Genomic DNA, 15273 nt, shown 5'->3' on the forward strand with positions numbered 1-15273 from the left:
CATCATCATCATCATCATCATCAATGGCATCTACTGAGCCCCTACCCAACACTGTACTAAGCCCTTGGTACACATGATCCCTGCCCTCAAGGAGTCTGGAGTCCTCTACAGTCTAGAGGGGGAGACAGACATTGAAATAGATTACAGGTAGGAGGAAGAAGGGACAGAGGACATGTAATATTAATAATAATGATTGTAGTATTTGTTAAGTGCTTATGCCAGACACTATATTAAGCTCTAGGGTAGATACAAGCAAATCAGGTTGGACACAGTCCCTGTCCCACAGGAGCCTCACGGTCTCAATCCCCATTTTACAAATGAAGTAACAGGCCCAGAGAAGTGAAGTGACTTGCCTAAGGTCATAGAGCAGACAAGTGGCAGAGAACCCATATATATGAGTTGGTGCTGAAGGAAAGGATATGGAGATATTTACCTCAGTCTCCTGAGTGTCGTGAGGACCCATCTGTGCAGGTGGTGCAGAAATGCTGAAGGGGCCGTTGGAGAGAGTGGGACACAGCCAGGTAAGATGAGAAATTAACCAGGGAAAGCCTCCTGGAGGAGATGTGAAGCAGCCCGGACTATTAGAAAGAGCACGGGCCTGAGAGTCAGAGGACCTGGGTTCTAATCCCAGTTCTGTCATTTGAGTGACCTTGGGCATATGAGTTAAACTTCTCTGGGCTTCATCTGTAAAATGGGGATTCAATACCTGGTCTCCCTCCTACTTAGACTATAAACTCCTTGTGCAACAGGGACTATGCCTGACCAGATCATCCGGTACTACCCCAGCACTTAATAGTTTTTGGTACTTAGTAAGCGCTTAACAAATGCCACAGTTATTTGAAGAATCCTCCAAGAATAGATGACATCACCAGTCTCTCTGGGCCCCTGGAACTTCTGCATGAATCTTGGAGTAGCCCATTCCTGCTTTCTGAAAGCCTTCCCTCAATGTCCACGGACACTTAACCACTGCATTTTGGACCCAGGCAGTAGAGCGTATGAAAGTTTATGGTCACCCCAAACCAATCAACCAGTCGACATCATTTATTAAACATAGCTAAATAAACACAGTAGGTGTAAAGGACACCATACCAAGCTTTTAGAGACTACAATGAGCATTAGCAGACCCCATCCCTGTCCTCAGGGAGTTTACCATCTAGTGGGGAGACAATATATAAAATCTGTCCTTAAGGGCTATTGGAGTGGTGAGACCTTAAGCACTTAGGTGTCCCAGAAGGACTGAAACGGCAGCAGGCAGGAATAATAATAATAATTGTGGTATACAAATTGTCAACTCTATGGTGTTTCCAGTGACAATGTATTCGTCCGAAAGCTGGACAGTAAAAAAACAGGACAGAAAGAACATCGACTCTTTCAAAATGTGGTGTTGGAGAAGGCTTTTGAGAATACCATGGACTGCCCGAAAGACAAACAATGGATTTTGGAGCAAATTAAACCAAAGAGGTCTTTGAAAGGCCAAATGACTCGGCTTAGATTAGTATTTTGGACACATCATCAGGAGGACTAATTCTCTGGAGAAGACACAAATGCTAGGAAAAGTCCAGGGAAAATGCGGAAGAGGCAGACCAGCAGCTAGATGGATCGAGACCATAACAACAATAACGGAAGACCCATTAGAAAGGTAGCGGATTATGGCAAGGGACAGGGCGTTCTGGAGAAAGTATATCCATGGAGTTGCTAAGAATCGGAAATGACTCGACGGCACATAATAGTAAAAATAATACTAATAATAACAATTTGTTAAGTGCTTACTATGTATCGGGGAAGTGGTGGGGAAAGCTAAGCTTGGTAGGTCAGTGATTAATCAGGGAGGGCCTCTGGGAGGAGGTGTGGTCTCCAAATAGCTAGTGCTTTAGCCCAGGGTCTGAAGAGGTCCGCCTTGCTCAAGCAATCTATCAGTGGTATTTATCGAACACTTACTGTGTGCAGAGAATTATACCAATAACTGGTATTCATTAAGCATTTACTCTGTGCCTAGCATTTTTCTAAACACTGGGGTAGATGCAAAACAATCAGGTCCCACATGGAGCTCACAGTCTAAATAGGAGGAAGAACAGGGAGTGAATCTCCATTTTAGAGTTGAAGAAACTGAGGCACAGAGACGTTAAGTGACTTGCCCAAGGTCATATACCAAGAAAGTAGTGGAGCTAGGATTAGAACCCAGGTCTTCTAACTCCAAAGCCCGTGTTTTTTCCACTAGACCCTGCTGCCCCTCTAACTGCTTGAGAAAGTCCAGTACAAAAGATCTGGTAGACACGATCCCTGCTCACAAGGAGTTTACAGTCTACACAGGGAGACTTTCTCTCTCATCATCAGCATTGTGATTCCCTTTGGAAGTGGTAGCTCCCCCTCCTCCTCCTCTCCCACCTTTTCCACCTTTTCCACCTTCTCTTCCTCCTCTCCCACCTTTTCCACCTTCTCTTCCTCCTCTCCCACCTTTTCCGCCTCCTCTCCCACCTTTTCCTCCTCCTCTCCCACCTTTTCCTCCTCCTCCTCTTTCTCCTCCTCTCCCACCTTTTTCACCTTCTCCTCCTCTCCCACCTTCTCCTCCACCTTTTCCACATTCTCCTCCTCCTCTCCCACCTTTCCCACCTTCTCCTCTTCCACCTTTTCCTTCTACTCCTCCTCCTCTTCCACCTTTTCCACCTTTTCCACCTTCTCCTCCTCTTCCTCAGCACAACTACAGCACTGAGGGAGGCCGACTACATGCAGAGCCCTGGGAACTTGCATCAGGAGACAAAGAGCTGGTCCTCTCCGAGCAGTCCAGCCACGGCTGACAAGGATTGCGGCCGAGGTTGGACACTGACCGCTCCCCAGGCCTCCCAACCCCTGCCAACTCAGCACTCCCTGACCACATCACTGCTCAGGCCACTGTCCCCCGTCCCTGGCCATGGCTTCTGGGAGAAGCCGAAGCCCTGGCTGCGTTGGTGATACCACACTGCTGTACATGGGTTCTGAGAAACCGAGCCTGTCCTGTCTTGCCCCGGTCCACCCTGGGTTATGACCTCAGTAGCTATTTGCACAACTTCTCCCATCTCCTGAGTCTGGGACCCCGCTAATTTCCTTCCTGTGGTTTCTGGGACCCCACTGGGGATTGAGGCCTGTGCCCGTCCTGCCCGCGGCTCCCCAACGGCTGAGTGGCGGGCAGCAGGGTGAGAGCCCCACGTCCCCGAGTTCACAACCAGACTCCTGGCCCCCGAGCCTTACTACTTCTGTTTTTTAAAAAAATTTAATGGTATTTGTTAAGCTCTTACTATGTGTCAGGCATCATACTAAGTACTGGGGTGGACATAAGCTAATCAGGTTGGACACGGTTCACGTTCCACATGGGGCTCACAATCTTAGTCAATCTTATTTATTGAGTGCTTCCTGTGTGCAGAGCACTGTACTAAGCGATTGGGAGAGTACAGTGTAACAATATCACAGACACCGTCCCTGCCCACAACGAGCTTACAGTCTAGAGGGGGAGGCGGACATTAACGGAAATAAATAAAAATATACAGATATGTATATAAGTGCTGCATGGCTGAGAGGGGAGGATGAATAAAGGGAGCAAGTCAAGGCGATTTAGAAGGGCATAGGAAAAGAGGAAAGGAGGACTTCATCAGGAAAGGCCTCTTGGAGGAGATGTGCCTTCAAAAAGGCTTTGAAAAATATAGAACGCTTCACGACTTTGCATGTCGATCTTAATCTCCATTTTACAGAAAAGGTAACTGAGACACAGAGAAGCGAAGTGACTTGCCTGAGGTCGCACGGCATAAAAGCGGCAGAACCAGGATTAGAAGCCCAGGCCCTTCAACTCCCAGGCCTGTGCCCTATCCACTAGGCCATGCTGCTTCTGACGCTGCTACTTCTGGGATTTGTGGCTCCCTCCCATGGCACCAGTTCCCTTCCCGTCTCCTGTGAGCTTATGTCTGCCCGGCTATCGCTCAACCCTGCTCCCTGAGCGATGAGAAAACTCCCTGAGGATGTGTCTGTTCTCAGGTTAGGGAATGGCCTTGGAAGAATAAAGGGGTAGTGGAGAAAGAGAAAGATGGTTCCCTTCAGTACAAGGGAATTTCTCTGTCCTCTCCCTTGGGAGAGGATCCAGGAGTACTGTACTCTAGTGGACTCTCCCAAGTGCTTAATACAATGGTCTGCACACAATAATCTCTCCATAAATATGATTGATTGAGTAAAGCTGCACCAGGGCTGTGAAGAGATGCTGATGTACACGGGGCGTGACTATTCCAGGTGAGGAGGATGGAGCCCTTGACCCTGCCACAGAGGGAAAGAGGGAGAGGAGAGGGGACAAGCCCCTCCCCGGGAGCCACAAAGCCAGGGGACGTGGGCCAGCCACGCGCCTGGAGGGGCAAGTAGGAACACAAAAGCCTATGGTTCCCCATCGGCCCCAGCGGCCCTGGTCTAATAGATCCAGGGAACCGACAGGCTCGGCTTTGGTGGGGGCGGCAGCAGCCAGAGTTTGCTCACTTTATTTGACAAGTGTCATTTCGACTGGGTGATTTATGATCATTCTCCACCGGGTCCCAGGAAACAAGCTCACTTGCTTTGCGAAGGAAAGCAAGGGCTGGGACGGGGCCTTTCCGGCCGCCTCTGCTGCGGGCTGTGGATTATATCACGGAGGGGACGGGGCTGACAGGGAGAGGCAGCAAGGGCGGCCCCAGGGAGGACAGCGAACACGGTGAGGGGGATGGCTGGGGTGAGGGAGGGTCACATTGCCAATCTGTCCGGCTGGTGGTGTCGGGGATGGGGTCACGGACCTCTGCTTCACCCCTGAAATCCCAAACCAAGGAGCCCCGACTCCCCCTTCAGGTTCCCGCCAGCAATCCCATTCCCGCTGCCTCTCTCCCTCCAACCCCGCCTCCCGGGTTACTCCCTTTCACCTGTTTGACCCAGGGTCGCCTCAAGCTGAGGGGGGCTTCCGGGCCCTCCGCCGCCGCCTTTCGGTAGCCGGATCAGGGATCTCGGGGCTCCCACGGTGGCCAGAGTTTCAGGCGGGTGGGGTAGGGAAGAGAGCTGAGCAGTGGACTGCCCCATCCTGCCCCGGCCGAGTGACGCAGGTGCCCCCAAGGAGAGGAGTCTGGGTTCAGCCTGGAGGGAGAGGTCTGGGCAGGCAAGACCCTGGAGGGAGGAGTGCTTTCAGGCCTGTCTGGGTCCTGGGGAGAGGCCGTGGGAGCCTCGAGGCCCCAGTGTCCGCATTCCTCTCCTAGCTGCACCTCAATCACTTCCCCACCTCAATGCCAAACGCCAGCCACAGGCCTGCCAAAAGGTGGGAGGGATCCCCCCCCACCCACCTCGGGATCCCTGAAGGAGCAGAACAGGAGGACGCCACCCAGTGACCACCCCAAAGGCCTTGTCAGGCCCAGGCTTGGCCAATCCTTCTGGAGCCTGGTGGCAGAATATGGTAGGCATATGCCATTGGCTAGGGTCCCTATTCACTACTGGTCAAGGCCCCCTGACTGTCACTGTTTAGGGTCCCTCTCCCCCCATTGTCCAAGGTTCCTGCCCACCACCATTCCAGCTCCCTGTCCACCATTGTCCAGGGTCGCTGCCTGCTATTGTTCAGGGTCCCTGTCCGCCACTGTTCAGGGTCGCTGCCTGCCATTATTCAGGGTCCCTGAACACCACTATTCAGGGACTCTGTTGGCCACCATCCACACCACCACTTCCAGGGTCCATGTCTGACATTGTTCAGGGTCCCTGCCCGTCACTGTTCAGGGTCCCTGTCCACCATTTTCCAGGATCCCTGACTACCACTGTCCAGGATCTCTGCCCGCCATTGTCCAGGGTCCCTGTCTGCCACTGTCCAGGGTCCCCGTCATCCATTCTCCAGGGTCCCCACCCGCCATTCTCCAGGGTCCCCGACCACCACTGGAGCTAAACGTTCTCCCACCGGACATAGTTGGTTGGACAGGCATGGCTTCTCCCGTGGTAATTAAAAACACATCGGGACCATTTCAATAGCACTAGTGGCCAATTTTCTTCCCTCCAGCTCCGCTTACTGCAACATAAATAGTAATATTTATGCCAAGCTCCTGTAGCACTGTAAACATCACAACGTATAGCTGGCCAACAGATGAGTCATTTCTCAAAACTCTGAGTTAATAAGTGGTACCTCATCCATATTCCGGAGAAATACAGAGCCGAGGCCCAGTCTAGCCATCGGCCCGAACCCCACCTCCCGGGGACCAGTGGTCTCCCGATAACCCAGAGACCCAGCGGGGAAAACACCGGGGCTGACGCCACCAATCGGGTCTTCGCTTCCACGGACCTGGGTTCCGGCGGACACTCTCCGGGGGAGTCTCCCAGGTGCTCCGTTATCCCCCGAGCCTCATCCGGTTGGGAAAAAGTGAAGTCATACCAGAGGCTTCGGATCTTCCGGCTCCGGAGCCAGAGACCCAGCTCCGTGGCAGAAGCAGGACTTTGGGGACGACAGAGACGCTGCCCCTGGGAGAGGGAAAAAGGTTCTCTCCATCACCCCAGGGTGGGGAAGGGTTTGGGCCCTGGGGCCCAACAAATGCCACATTCAAGGGCCTTGGTTCATTGATTCCAAGCTTGGCTGTGCCACCCGGACACACCCACATCCCATCAACTTTCCGCTGCGATCACACCTGCCGCCTGCACCGTTCAAGGCCGGCACCCCATTGCCACACCTGCCACGGGCACCCCTCCGCCCAGCCCCACGGGGCCAGACCCGGGCCGGGGAGCTTCTGGTGCCCCTCCCTCGTACCCAGAAAGGCGAGGCCGACCCTCCCAAAGGGTAAGGGAGGCCAGACGGAGCCCCGTGGGGAGATGGAGAGGGTTCCCATCCCCATGGGGAGATTCCCAACAGGCTGGGCTTCGGTGGGGAGACTGAGGCTGTGAAATGCCCCCATCAGCGTGGACCCGATCCCGCGTGGGGGCGGGGAGTACCCATCTCGGAGGAGACCCCCTCACCCCACTGGCACAGCTGCAAGCCAATAGCTCAGTCTCCACGGGCCGCCCAGAAGGAGGGTGGACCAGCTCCGGCCACCGCGAGGGCCTCTCCTTTCTTGCAGCCGTGGTCCGGCTGTACCTTCCTTCCTTCTCCCGGCCACCCGGGTGGCCGGGGACCCTCCCCAAATTGGCTGTCCACGAACACTTCCTCCCCCGTCCTTCAAACTTTCATTCATCCAGTCGTATTTATTGAGCGCTCACTGTGTGCAGAGCACTGTACTGAGCGCTTGAACTTTCCTGCAGATGCCCCAGCTGGCGCCGATCATTCCCTTTTCGGGCCTGCTCCTGCCCTCCCCCGGCTCTGCCAAGAGTTCTGCACCGGGACCCCGGGGAAGGACCGGCTCTTGCCCCAAGTGCTGGGAAGGCGCGGTTTTGATTTGATTTTTCATTTTTAGTTTTTGCCAGCGCCCCTCCGGAGCCGGCCAGGCTACAAAGCCCTTAGCAAGATGGTCCCTGACGGCTTCCCCTCCCTCCTGGTACAGTCAATCAGAGACTCAAATGTCTCCCCCCTCCCACGCCAACGCATCGTGCCCAGCAGGAGGGCAGGGTGGGCTGCCCTGCCGGACACACCCACCTCCAGCCCCAGCCTGCGCGCTTCCCCCCGAGCAAACTTTGCAAGGAGACAGATGGGGGAAGGAGCAGCCTCCCTCTCTCTCTCTCTCTCTCTCTCTCTGTCGTGTCTCTGTGTGTCTCTGTGTCTCTGCCTCCCTCCCCCACGGCCCTTACCTTCCACGGCCCCGAGCAGGGGCAGCAGATTGAGCAGCGTGCAGCAGGCCCAGAGCCGATCCATGGCGTGGGCGAGCTCTGGCCCGGGCCGGGCATTTAGAGGGCCGAGGTCCAGCGGTCCATGGAGCCCGGCCGGGGCGGGCGAGCGAGGGGCAGCGTTGGGCCGGCGCTTCCAGCAGAATGAGCCATCCGGGAGAGGGGAGAAAAAGGACCGAGCGGAGCCAGAGCGGAGGAACGGTCCACCTGCGCCGCCCCGCGCGGGGGAGGACGGGGGGGACCCCGACCGGACCGGCCACCCCGAGAGCGGGACCGGAGGGGGGGTCGCCTCCCTCGGGGGACCCCAGGCCGGGGGCTCACCGACCCCTGAGCGGCCGAGCCCCCCCGGGCGGGCCGGCCGGCCGGAGAGGGGAGAGCCGTCCGGGGCCTCCCCCCGGGCCGCCGGTGGTCTCGCCCGGAGCTGTCTATCATCCAGATAAAGCAGTGATTTCAGCCCAAATGTTTCTCAATTTTTATTGAATGCTGCAAAGCCGGGGAACGTCTGGCGCTGCTGACAGGAGAGGGGAGAGGGGGGAATCTGGGGGAGGGGAGGAGGAGGAGCAGGAGAGGAGGAGGAGGAAGGGGCTGCAGAGGCTGCGGGGGGAGGAGGGGGATCTCCGAGGGGCTTTCTGATCCAGAGGGGGCCAAACTGCAGCGAATGGAAAAAAAAAAAATAAAAATCCACAAACAAAACAAGCGGGCCGGGCACGGCCGTCTGCGAGAAACAATACATCTCCCCCTCCTCTTCTTGCCACCTCGCGGATGAAGGTGGTTTGGGGTTTTTTGGTGGGGGGGGAGGGAAGCCCCCTTCCCCCCTACACACACTTGGGCCGAGGGTGGGAGCCGACTCGGTCAGCGGGATCCGGGCCTGATGGACACCTTCTCTGAGCCGGTTGCAATCCGATAGCCAGCCTGTCGCTCCAGGGCTGCGGCCCCCCGGGTCTCCCTCTGGCCTCGCCCCTCCGAGTGGCCACCTCCCTTTGCCACCCCCAAATCCTCAGCGTGGGCACCTGGGTCTGGATGGAGCCCCCGCGGATAAGGCCAAAGCCCGAGGAAGAGGAGGGAGCCCGGAGGAGAAAGGAAAGTGGGGGGTGGGAGGGAGGGAGGGAGGAAAAGATTTCCACTACATTTATTCAGAATTTTCCATCCACTTGAAGGTGGCAACAATTTCCATTGATTTAGCTTAGCAGGGAGCCAAAAACGCCCCTTGCCTCTCAGGTTCAACAGCCTCGGGCCCCAGAGACGGAGAACAGACCACACGTTCCGAGCCCGATGACCGGACAGAACAGGACCCTCCGGGAATGATTTCCTGGGAATGATTTCCTGGGGATCTGCGGAAGATCTCCCGCCCTCCGGGGGTTGGGAATGGGAAGGACACGGAGATGCTGGGAACGGAGTTGCCATTGACATTCATTAGCTGTGGATGGCCATCAAGCCTCTCTTAAAGCGTTGTTCATTCATCCCATCCAAGTCCGGGGTTCTTGGGGGTAGAGGTAATGGACACCTGAAATTTCCCATCTTAGTTTCAATTTTAAATCCCGGGCCCATTTTTCTGGGTCTAGTGCCTCTCTCGTACTGTCCCAAGAGCTTAACACTGTCCAGTGCTTAGAATAATAATAATGATGATGATGATGGTATTTAAGCACTTATTATACCATCATCATCATCACCACCACCACTCCTCTAGACTGTAAGCTCTTTGTGGGCTGTATCTGTTTATTGTATATTGTCCTCTCCCAAGCACTTAGTACAGTGCTCTGCACACAGTAAGTGCTCAATAAATACGACTGACTGACAGTCTACTCGGAGTAAGCACTCATTAAGTACTCTGGATTGATTGCTGTCCATGCGGCGGACAGTGTGGAAAGGAGCTTACAGTCCCTCTAGACTGTAAGCTGGTTGTGGTTAGGGAATATGTCCGTTTATTGTTGTACTGTACTTTTCTAAGCTTAGTGTAATGCTCTACACGTAGTAAATGCTCAATAAATACGATCAAATGAATGAATCAAGGGGAGAGCAGAGAGAGGGGCGGGACTTGCTTGGTTGTCCAGCATGGCTGAAATAGGAGAATGGGCACTGCAAGGGATTCCACTGACCTGACCTGGCTCGACTCTTTGCCTTCCCTTCCCCTGCCTGACAGGGCTCCCAGTCACTGGTCAGTCAGCCCACCTCCTCTTGTCAGTCAGTCAATCTTATTTACTGAGCACTTACTGTGTGCAGAGCACTGTACTAAGCACATAGGAGAGTACAGTATGACAGTAGACAGACACATTCCCTGCCCACAGTGATCTTATAGTCTAGAGGGGCTTACAGGCATTAATATAAATAAATAAATGACAGATATGAACATAAGTGGTGTGGGGCTGGAATGGTGTAAGAACAAAGGAAGCAAGTAAGGGTGACAAAGAAGGGAGTGGGAGAAGAAGAAAGGCGGGCTTATCAAGATTCAAGTCAGTGGGCCTGGAACTAAGGGTCCCTTAGACTATGAACCCCACATGAAGTCTGATTATCCCCTATCCTTACACTTAGTACAGTGCTTGGCACGTAGTCTGTGCTCAACAATATTGATGCTATTGATGCCTGTCAACTTTTGTTGTCTGACTCCCCCCTTCTAGACTGTGAGCCCGTTGTTGGGTAGGGATTGTCTGTATTTGTTGTTTCCAAATGCTTAGTACAGTACTCTGCACACAGTGAGCACTCAATAAATACAATTCAATGAATGAACAAATACCACAATTATTATTTTTTTCCCTAGTAGTGGTAGTAATAGTGGCAATTGAATCAGTCAATGATATTTGTTGAGTGCTTACTGCGTGCAGAGCACTTTACTAAGTACTTGGGAGAGTACAATACAACAGAGTTGGTAGCCATGTTCACTGCCCACAAGAGCTTACGGTCTAGAGGGGGAGACATAAATATAAATAAATTATGGTTATATACATAAGTCCTGAGAAGTCCTTATATACATATGAGAAGTCCTGAGAAGTCCTTGTATACATATGAGAAGCATCATGGCTCAGTGGAAAGAGCATGGGCTAGGGAGTCGGAGGTCATGGATTTGAATCCCTGCTCTGCCACTTGTCACCTGTGTGACTGTGGGCAAGTCACTTAACTTCTCTGGGCCTGTTACCTCATCTGTAAAATGGGGATGAAGACTGTGAGCCCCACGTGGGACAACCTGATTACCCTGTATCTACCCCAGTGCTTAGAACAGTGTTCTGCACATAGTAAGCGCTTAACAAATACCAACATTATCATTATTGTTATTATTAAGTTCTGTGAGGCTGAGGGTGGGGTAAAAAAAGGATGCAAATCCAAGGCTAAGGGAGACAGAGAGGGAGAGGAAGGAGAGGAAATGAGAGCTTAGTTAGGGAAGGCCTCTTGGAAGAGATGTGATTTTAATATGGCTTTGAAGGAGGCTGACAATTTTGTAGTAAGGGCCAGAATTGATGAGAGCCAGGTGGGCCAAATAGGTACCATGCCTTCGGGCAATCATCATCAACAACATTAACACTGTTGTGCGGTGTTTCCCTGATCAGTGCACAGCAGAATTCCAGGCTTTAGGGATCCTTATCTGGGCATAGGCATGGCTCTTGCCCTCTGGGAGCACCTGTCCAATAGGAGACCCAAGACAGTCAACAAAATCATGTGCCAAACTGTACATCTTCAGTAGAGCCAAGAATGAGTTGAGGGGGAGGGGTGGATCACAAATTTGGCTGGTAAATCAAAATGGTGGATGGGGTTAATCTGGGAAAGCTTCCTGGAGGAGGTAGTCCTGAGATCAATCAATCAATTGCACCTATTAAGTGCCTTCTTGAGAGAGTGAAATGGAGTTAAAAGATATGACTCCTGATCTCAAGGAGCTTATAGTCCCAGGCCACAGGTGAACTCTAAAATAAATTGTGTTACAGGGAGTAATGGAGTACTTAAACAAAACAAGGGGGTGGAATACAAGTGCTTAGGTGGTGTAGAAGGGCTGGAGTGGCTCTTGGGGGATACAGATGGCCCTGAGATGCCACCTCCAGATGGGGAGGATGGGCATACAGGCGACAGGAATACGGAATTAATCAATCAGTCAGTCGTATTTATTGAGCACTTTCTGTGGACAAAGCATTGTACAAAGCTTGGGAGAATACATTACAACAGAGTTGGTAGGCACATTCCCTGCCTACTATGAGCTCTGAGTCTAGAATCTGCTTCATGTAATAATAATAATAATGATGATGATGGTAACTGTTAAGCACTTACTATTTGCCAGGCACTGTTTTAAGCGATGGGGTGGATACAAGAAAATCAGGTTGGACACAGTCTCTGCCCATGTGGGGCTCACAGTCTCAATCCCCATATTACAGATGAGGTAACTGAGGCACAGAGAAGTGAAGTGACTTGCCCCAGTCACACAAGTGGTGGAGCTGGGATTAGCACCCATGACCTTCTGACTCCCAGTCCCATGCTTTATCCACTATACCTTGCTGCTATACTTGAGTGGCCAAAGGTCTGGATATTGTGTTGTATGAAAGCAGAGAAGGTTAGCACTTCCCTTGAGAAGGATGGAAGAGTTCCTAGTGGCCTTTATGACAGATACATGGTTAAGGTGTTGCCACCTAACCGAGTTTTAATGGTATTGATGCCTGTCTCCTTGTTTTGTTGTCTGTCTCCCCCTTCTAGACTGTGAGCCCGTTGTTGGGTAGGGATTGTCACTATCTGTTGCCGAAATGACCTTTCCAAGTGCTTAGTACAGTGCTCTGCACACAGTAAGTGCTCAATATATATGACTGAAAAAATAATAATAATGATAATAATAACAACGATGGTATTTGTTAAGCGCTTACTATGTGCCAAGCACTGTTCTAAGTGCTGGGGTAGATACAAGATAATCTGGTTGTCCCAGGTGGGGTTCACAGCCTTAATCCCCATTTTACAGATGAGGTAACTGAGGCACCGAGAAGTGAAGTCGCTTGCCCGAGGTCACCCAGCAGATGAGTGGAGGAGCCTGGAATAGAACCCACGTCGTCAGACTCCCAAGCTCGGACTCTTGACACGAGGCCAAAGGAGGAGCAAAAAGTCAGAGTGGGTCAGAGCCAACCAGTCTGGAACAGAGCATACAGACTGGAGTATAAGGAAAGATGACAGCAGAATGAGGCGGGTGAGGCAACTTCTGGAACACTCTCCATGCCCCTTCTAGACTATAAGCTCCTGATGGGCAGGGCACATGCCTACTAATTCTGTTATACTGTCCTCTCCCAAGCACTTAGTTCAGTGCTCTGCACCTCAGTAAGCACTCAATAAATACGATTGAATGAATGCACACAGTAAGTGCTCAGTAAATGCTGCTGATTGATTTGTTGCATCTCAGTTATCTCCTCTCCGTGGAGGCTATAGACCTCCCTCCCAGGACTGTCTGTCTTCGAGGAAGTCCACAACATTAGCAGACCATGTCCTATAGGCGCACCCCATTTGGTGGGTGGGATGTTAATAAGAGCAATAATAATAATGATAACTGTAGAATTTGTTAAGGGCTTACTATAGGCCAGACATTGTACTAAGTGCTAGGGTAGATAGAAGGTAATTAGGTTGGACACAGTCCCTGTCCCACAGTGGGCTCACAGTCTTAATCCCCATTTTACAGATTAGATAACTGAGGCACAGAAAAATGAAGTGACTTACCCAAGGTCACACAACAGACATGTAGCAGAGCCAGGATTGGAACCCAGGTCTTCTGGCTCCAAGGTCTGCACTCTTTCCACTGGGCCATGCTGTTGCTGTTTGAAATTCAGATTCCTTATGAAGGAGATAGGGTAGTGTTGGCTGGCCCTCACAGTGTAACCCCACCCCATATTCCTTGCCCCCTGGCCGTCAGAGACTGACCCTTGGAATGGGCTGGGCCTGACCCTGGCCCTGACCCTAATAATAATAATGGTATTTATTAAGTTCTTACTATGTGCCAGGCACTGTACTAAGCCCTGGGGTGGATACAAGCAAATTGGGTTGGACACAGTCCCTCTCCCGTAACTCAATCCCCACTTTCCAGATGAGGTAACTGAGGCACAGAGAAGTGAAGTGACTTGCCCAAGGTCCCACCACAGACAAGTGGCAGAACTGGGATTAGAACCCATGACCTCTGACTCTCAGGCCCATTTTCTAGCCACTACCCCATGCTGCTTCTGCTGCTTCTACCATGAACCTGGCCCCGAGGTCTCAAGGCTTGGGTTTCCAAGGAATTCTGGTAGTAATGCCTTCTGGGAGCTCTCCTCTCTGACAAAATCAGTCCTGGCTCCATTAATATTAATAATAATATAATAATTATGGTATTTGTTAACTATGTGCCAGGCCCTGTGCTGGATACAAGCAGATAATAATGTTGGTATTTGTTAAGCGCTTACTACATGCAGAGCACTGTTCTAAGCGCTGGGGTAGATACGGGGTAATTAGATTGTCCCACATGAGGCTCACAGTTAATCCCCATTTTACAGATGAGGTAACTGAGGCCCAAAGAAGTGAAGTGACTTGCCCAAAGTCACCCAGCTGACAAGTGGCAGAGCCAGGATTAGAACCCATGACCTCTGACTCCCAACCCCGGGCTCTTTCCACTGAGCCATGGTGCTTCTCATTACTGACCACATATTCCCTGCCCCCAAATTAAACCTGGAAATGAGATGCTGCAATAGAGGATTTGGAAAACAGCAGGGTCCTCGGTAGAGGAGTTGATGTTTAATTACTCCCTGAGGACAGGGGCTGGGCCTTCTTTCTAATGGAATTCCCAGGACAGTAATAATCCATCAATCAATGGTATTTATTGAGCATTTACCATGTGCAGAGCACTGGACTGAATGCTTGGGAGAATACATGATAATAGTGGTATTTGTTAAGCGTTTCCTATGTGCCGGTCCCATTCCCACCAGGACTCGCACTCTAAAGGGCAAAGAGAATAGGCATTTAATCCCCATTTTATAGATGAAGAAACTGAGGCCCAGAGAAATGAAGTGATTTGCCCAAAGTTACCCAACAGGGAAGTGTTGGAGGTGGGATTAGAACCCAGTACCTCCGATTCCCAGGCCTGGGCTCGCTCCGCTAGGCCACGCTGCTTCTCAGAGCTCTCTACCCCGGGGCTGCTCAACCGAACCTCGCTGACCCCTCAACTTACTGACCGGCTGAACGAGTGAGCGAGCGAGCGAACCTCTGCCCGACACTCTGTGGAGGTAGAGCTGCTGCTTGGGGCGTGGGGAGAGAGGGTGCTGGAAAGGGGCCAGTCCGTCTGCTCCAGGGAGCTGGCATTTCTCCAGCCTCTCTCCAAGTACTTACGTTAGACACAAACTACCAAATCATCCACTTTGGCCTCAATTACCTGAATATTTCAGGCCAGATTTTCTTTTGATCCTGAAACCTCCCCACAAAGTATTTCCGGTGCAAGCGATCCAGATAGTCGGTCAGTTTAGCCGGGCTAAAAGGAGCTCCGCACTCTCTAGGCTAGCCCTGCATCCGGTATTATACCGGGCAGTCCGGTCTGCAGCTGGCCGG

The 15273-nt window shown here is 52.0% G+C and overlaps 1 protein-coding gene and 1 pseudogene across 2 annotated transcripts in view; one reads left to right on the forward strand and one right to left on the reverse strand.

The window, feature by feature from the left end:
- EPHB2 (EPH receptor B2) overlaps positions 1–7905 on the reverse strand; it is a 295337-nt gene extending 287432 nt beyond the window's left edge. For both annotated transcript variants that reach the window (XM_029066358.2, XM_029066357.2), the window contains exon 1: positions 7720–7905. In XM_029066358.2, coding sequence (XP_028922191.1) covers positions 7720–7783 — 64 coding nt within the window. In that variant the 5' untranslated portion in view covers positions 7784–7905. The remainder of the gene's footprint in view (positions 1–7719) is intronic.
- A 4356-nt stretch (positions 7906–12261) lies between these two features.
- LOC114812753 lies at positions 12262–12375 on the forward strand (annotated as a pseudogene).
- Positions 12376–15273: the final 2898 nt, after the last annotated feature.

This window comes from Ornithorhynchus anatinus, chromosome 5, assembly GCF_004115215.2.
Source record: "Ornithorhynchus anatinus isolate Pmale09 chromosome 5, mOrnAna1.pri.v4, whole genome shotgun sequence".
Lineage (NCBI taxonomy): Eukaryota > Metazoa > Chordata > Mammalia > Monotremata > Ornithorhynchidae > Ornithorhynchus > Ornithorhynchus anatinus.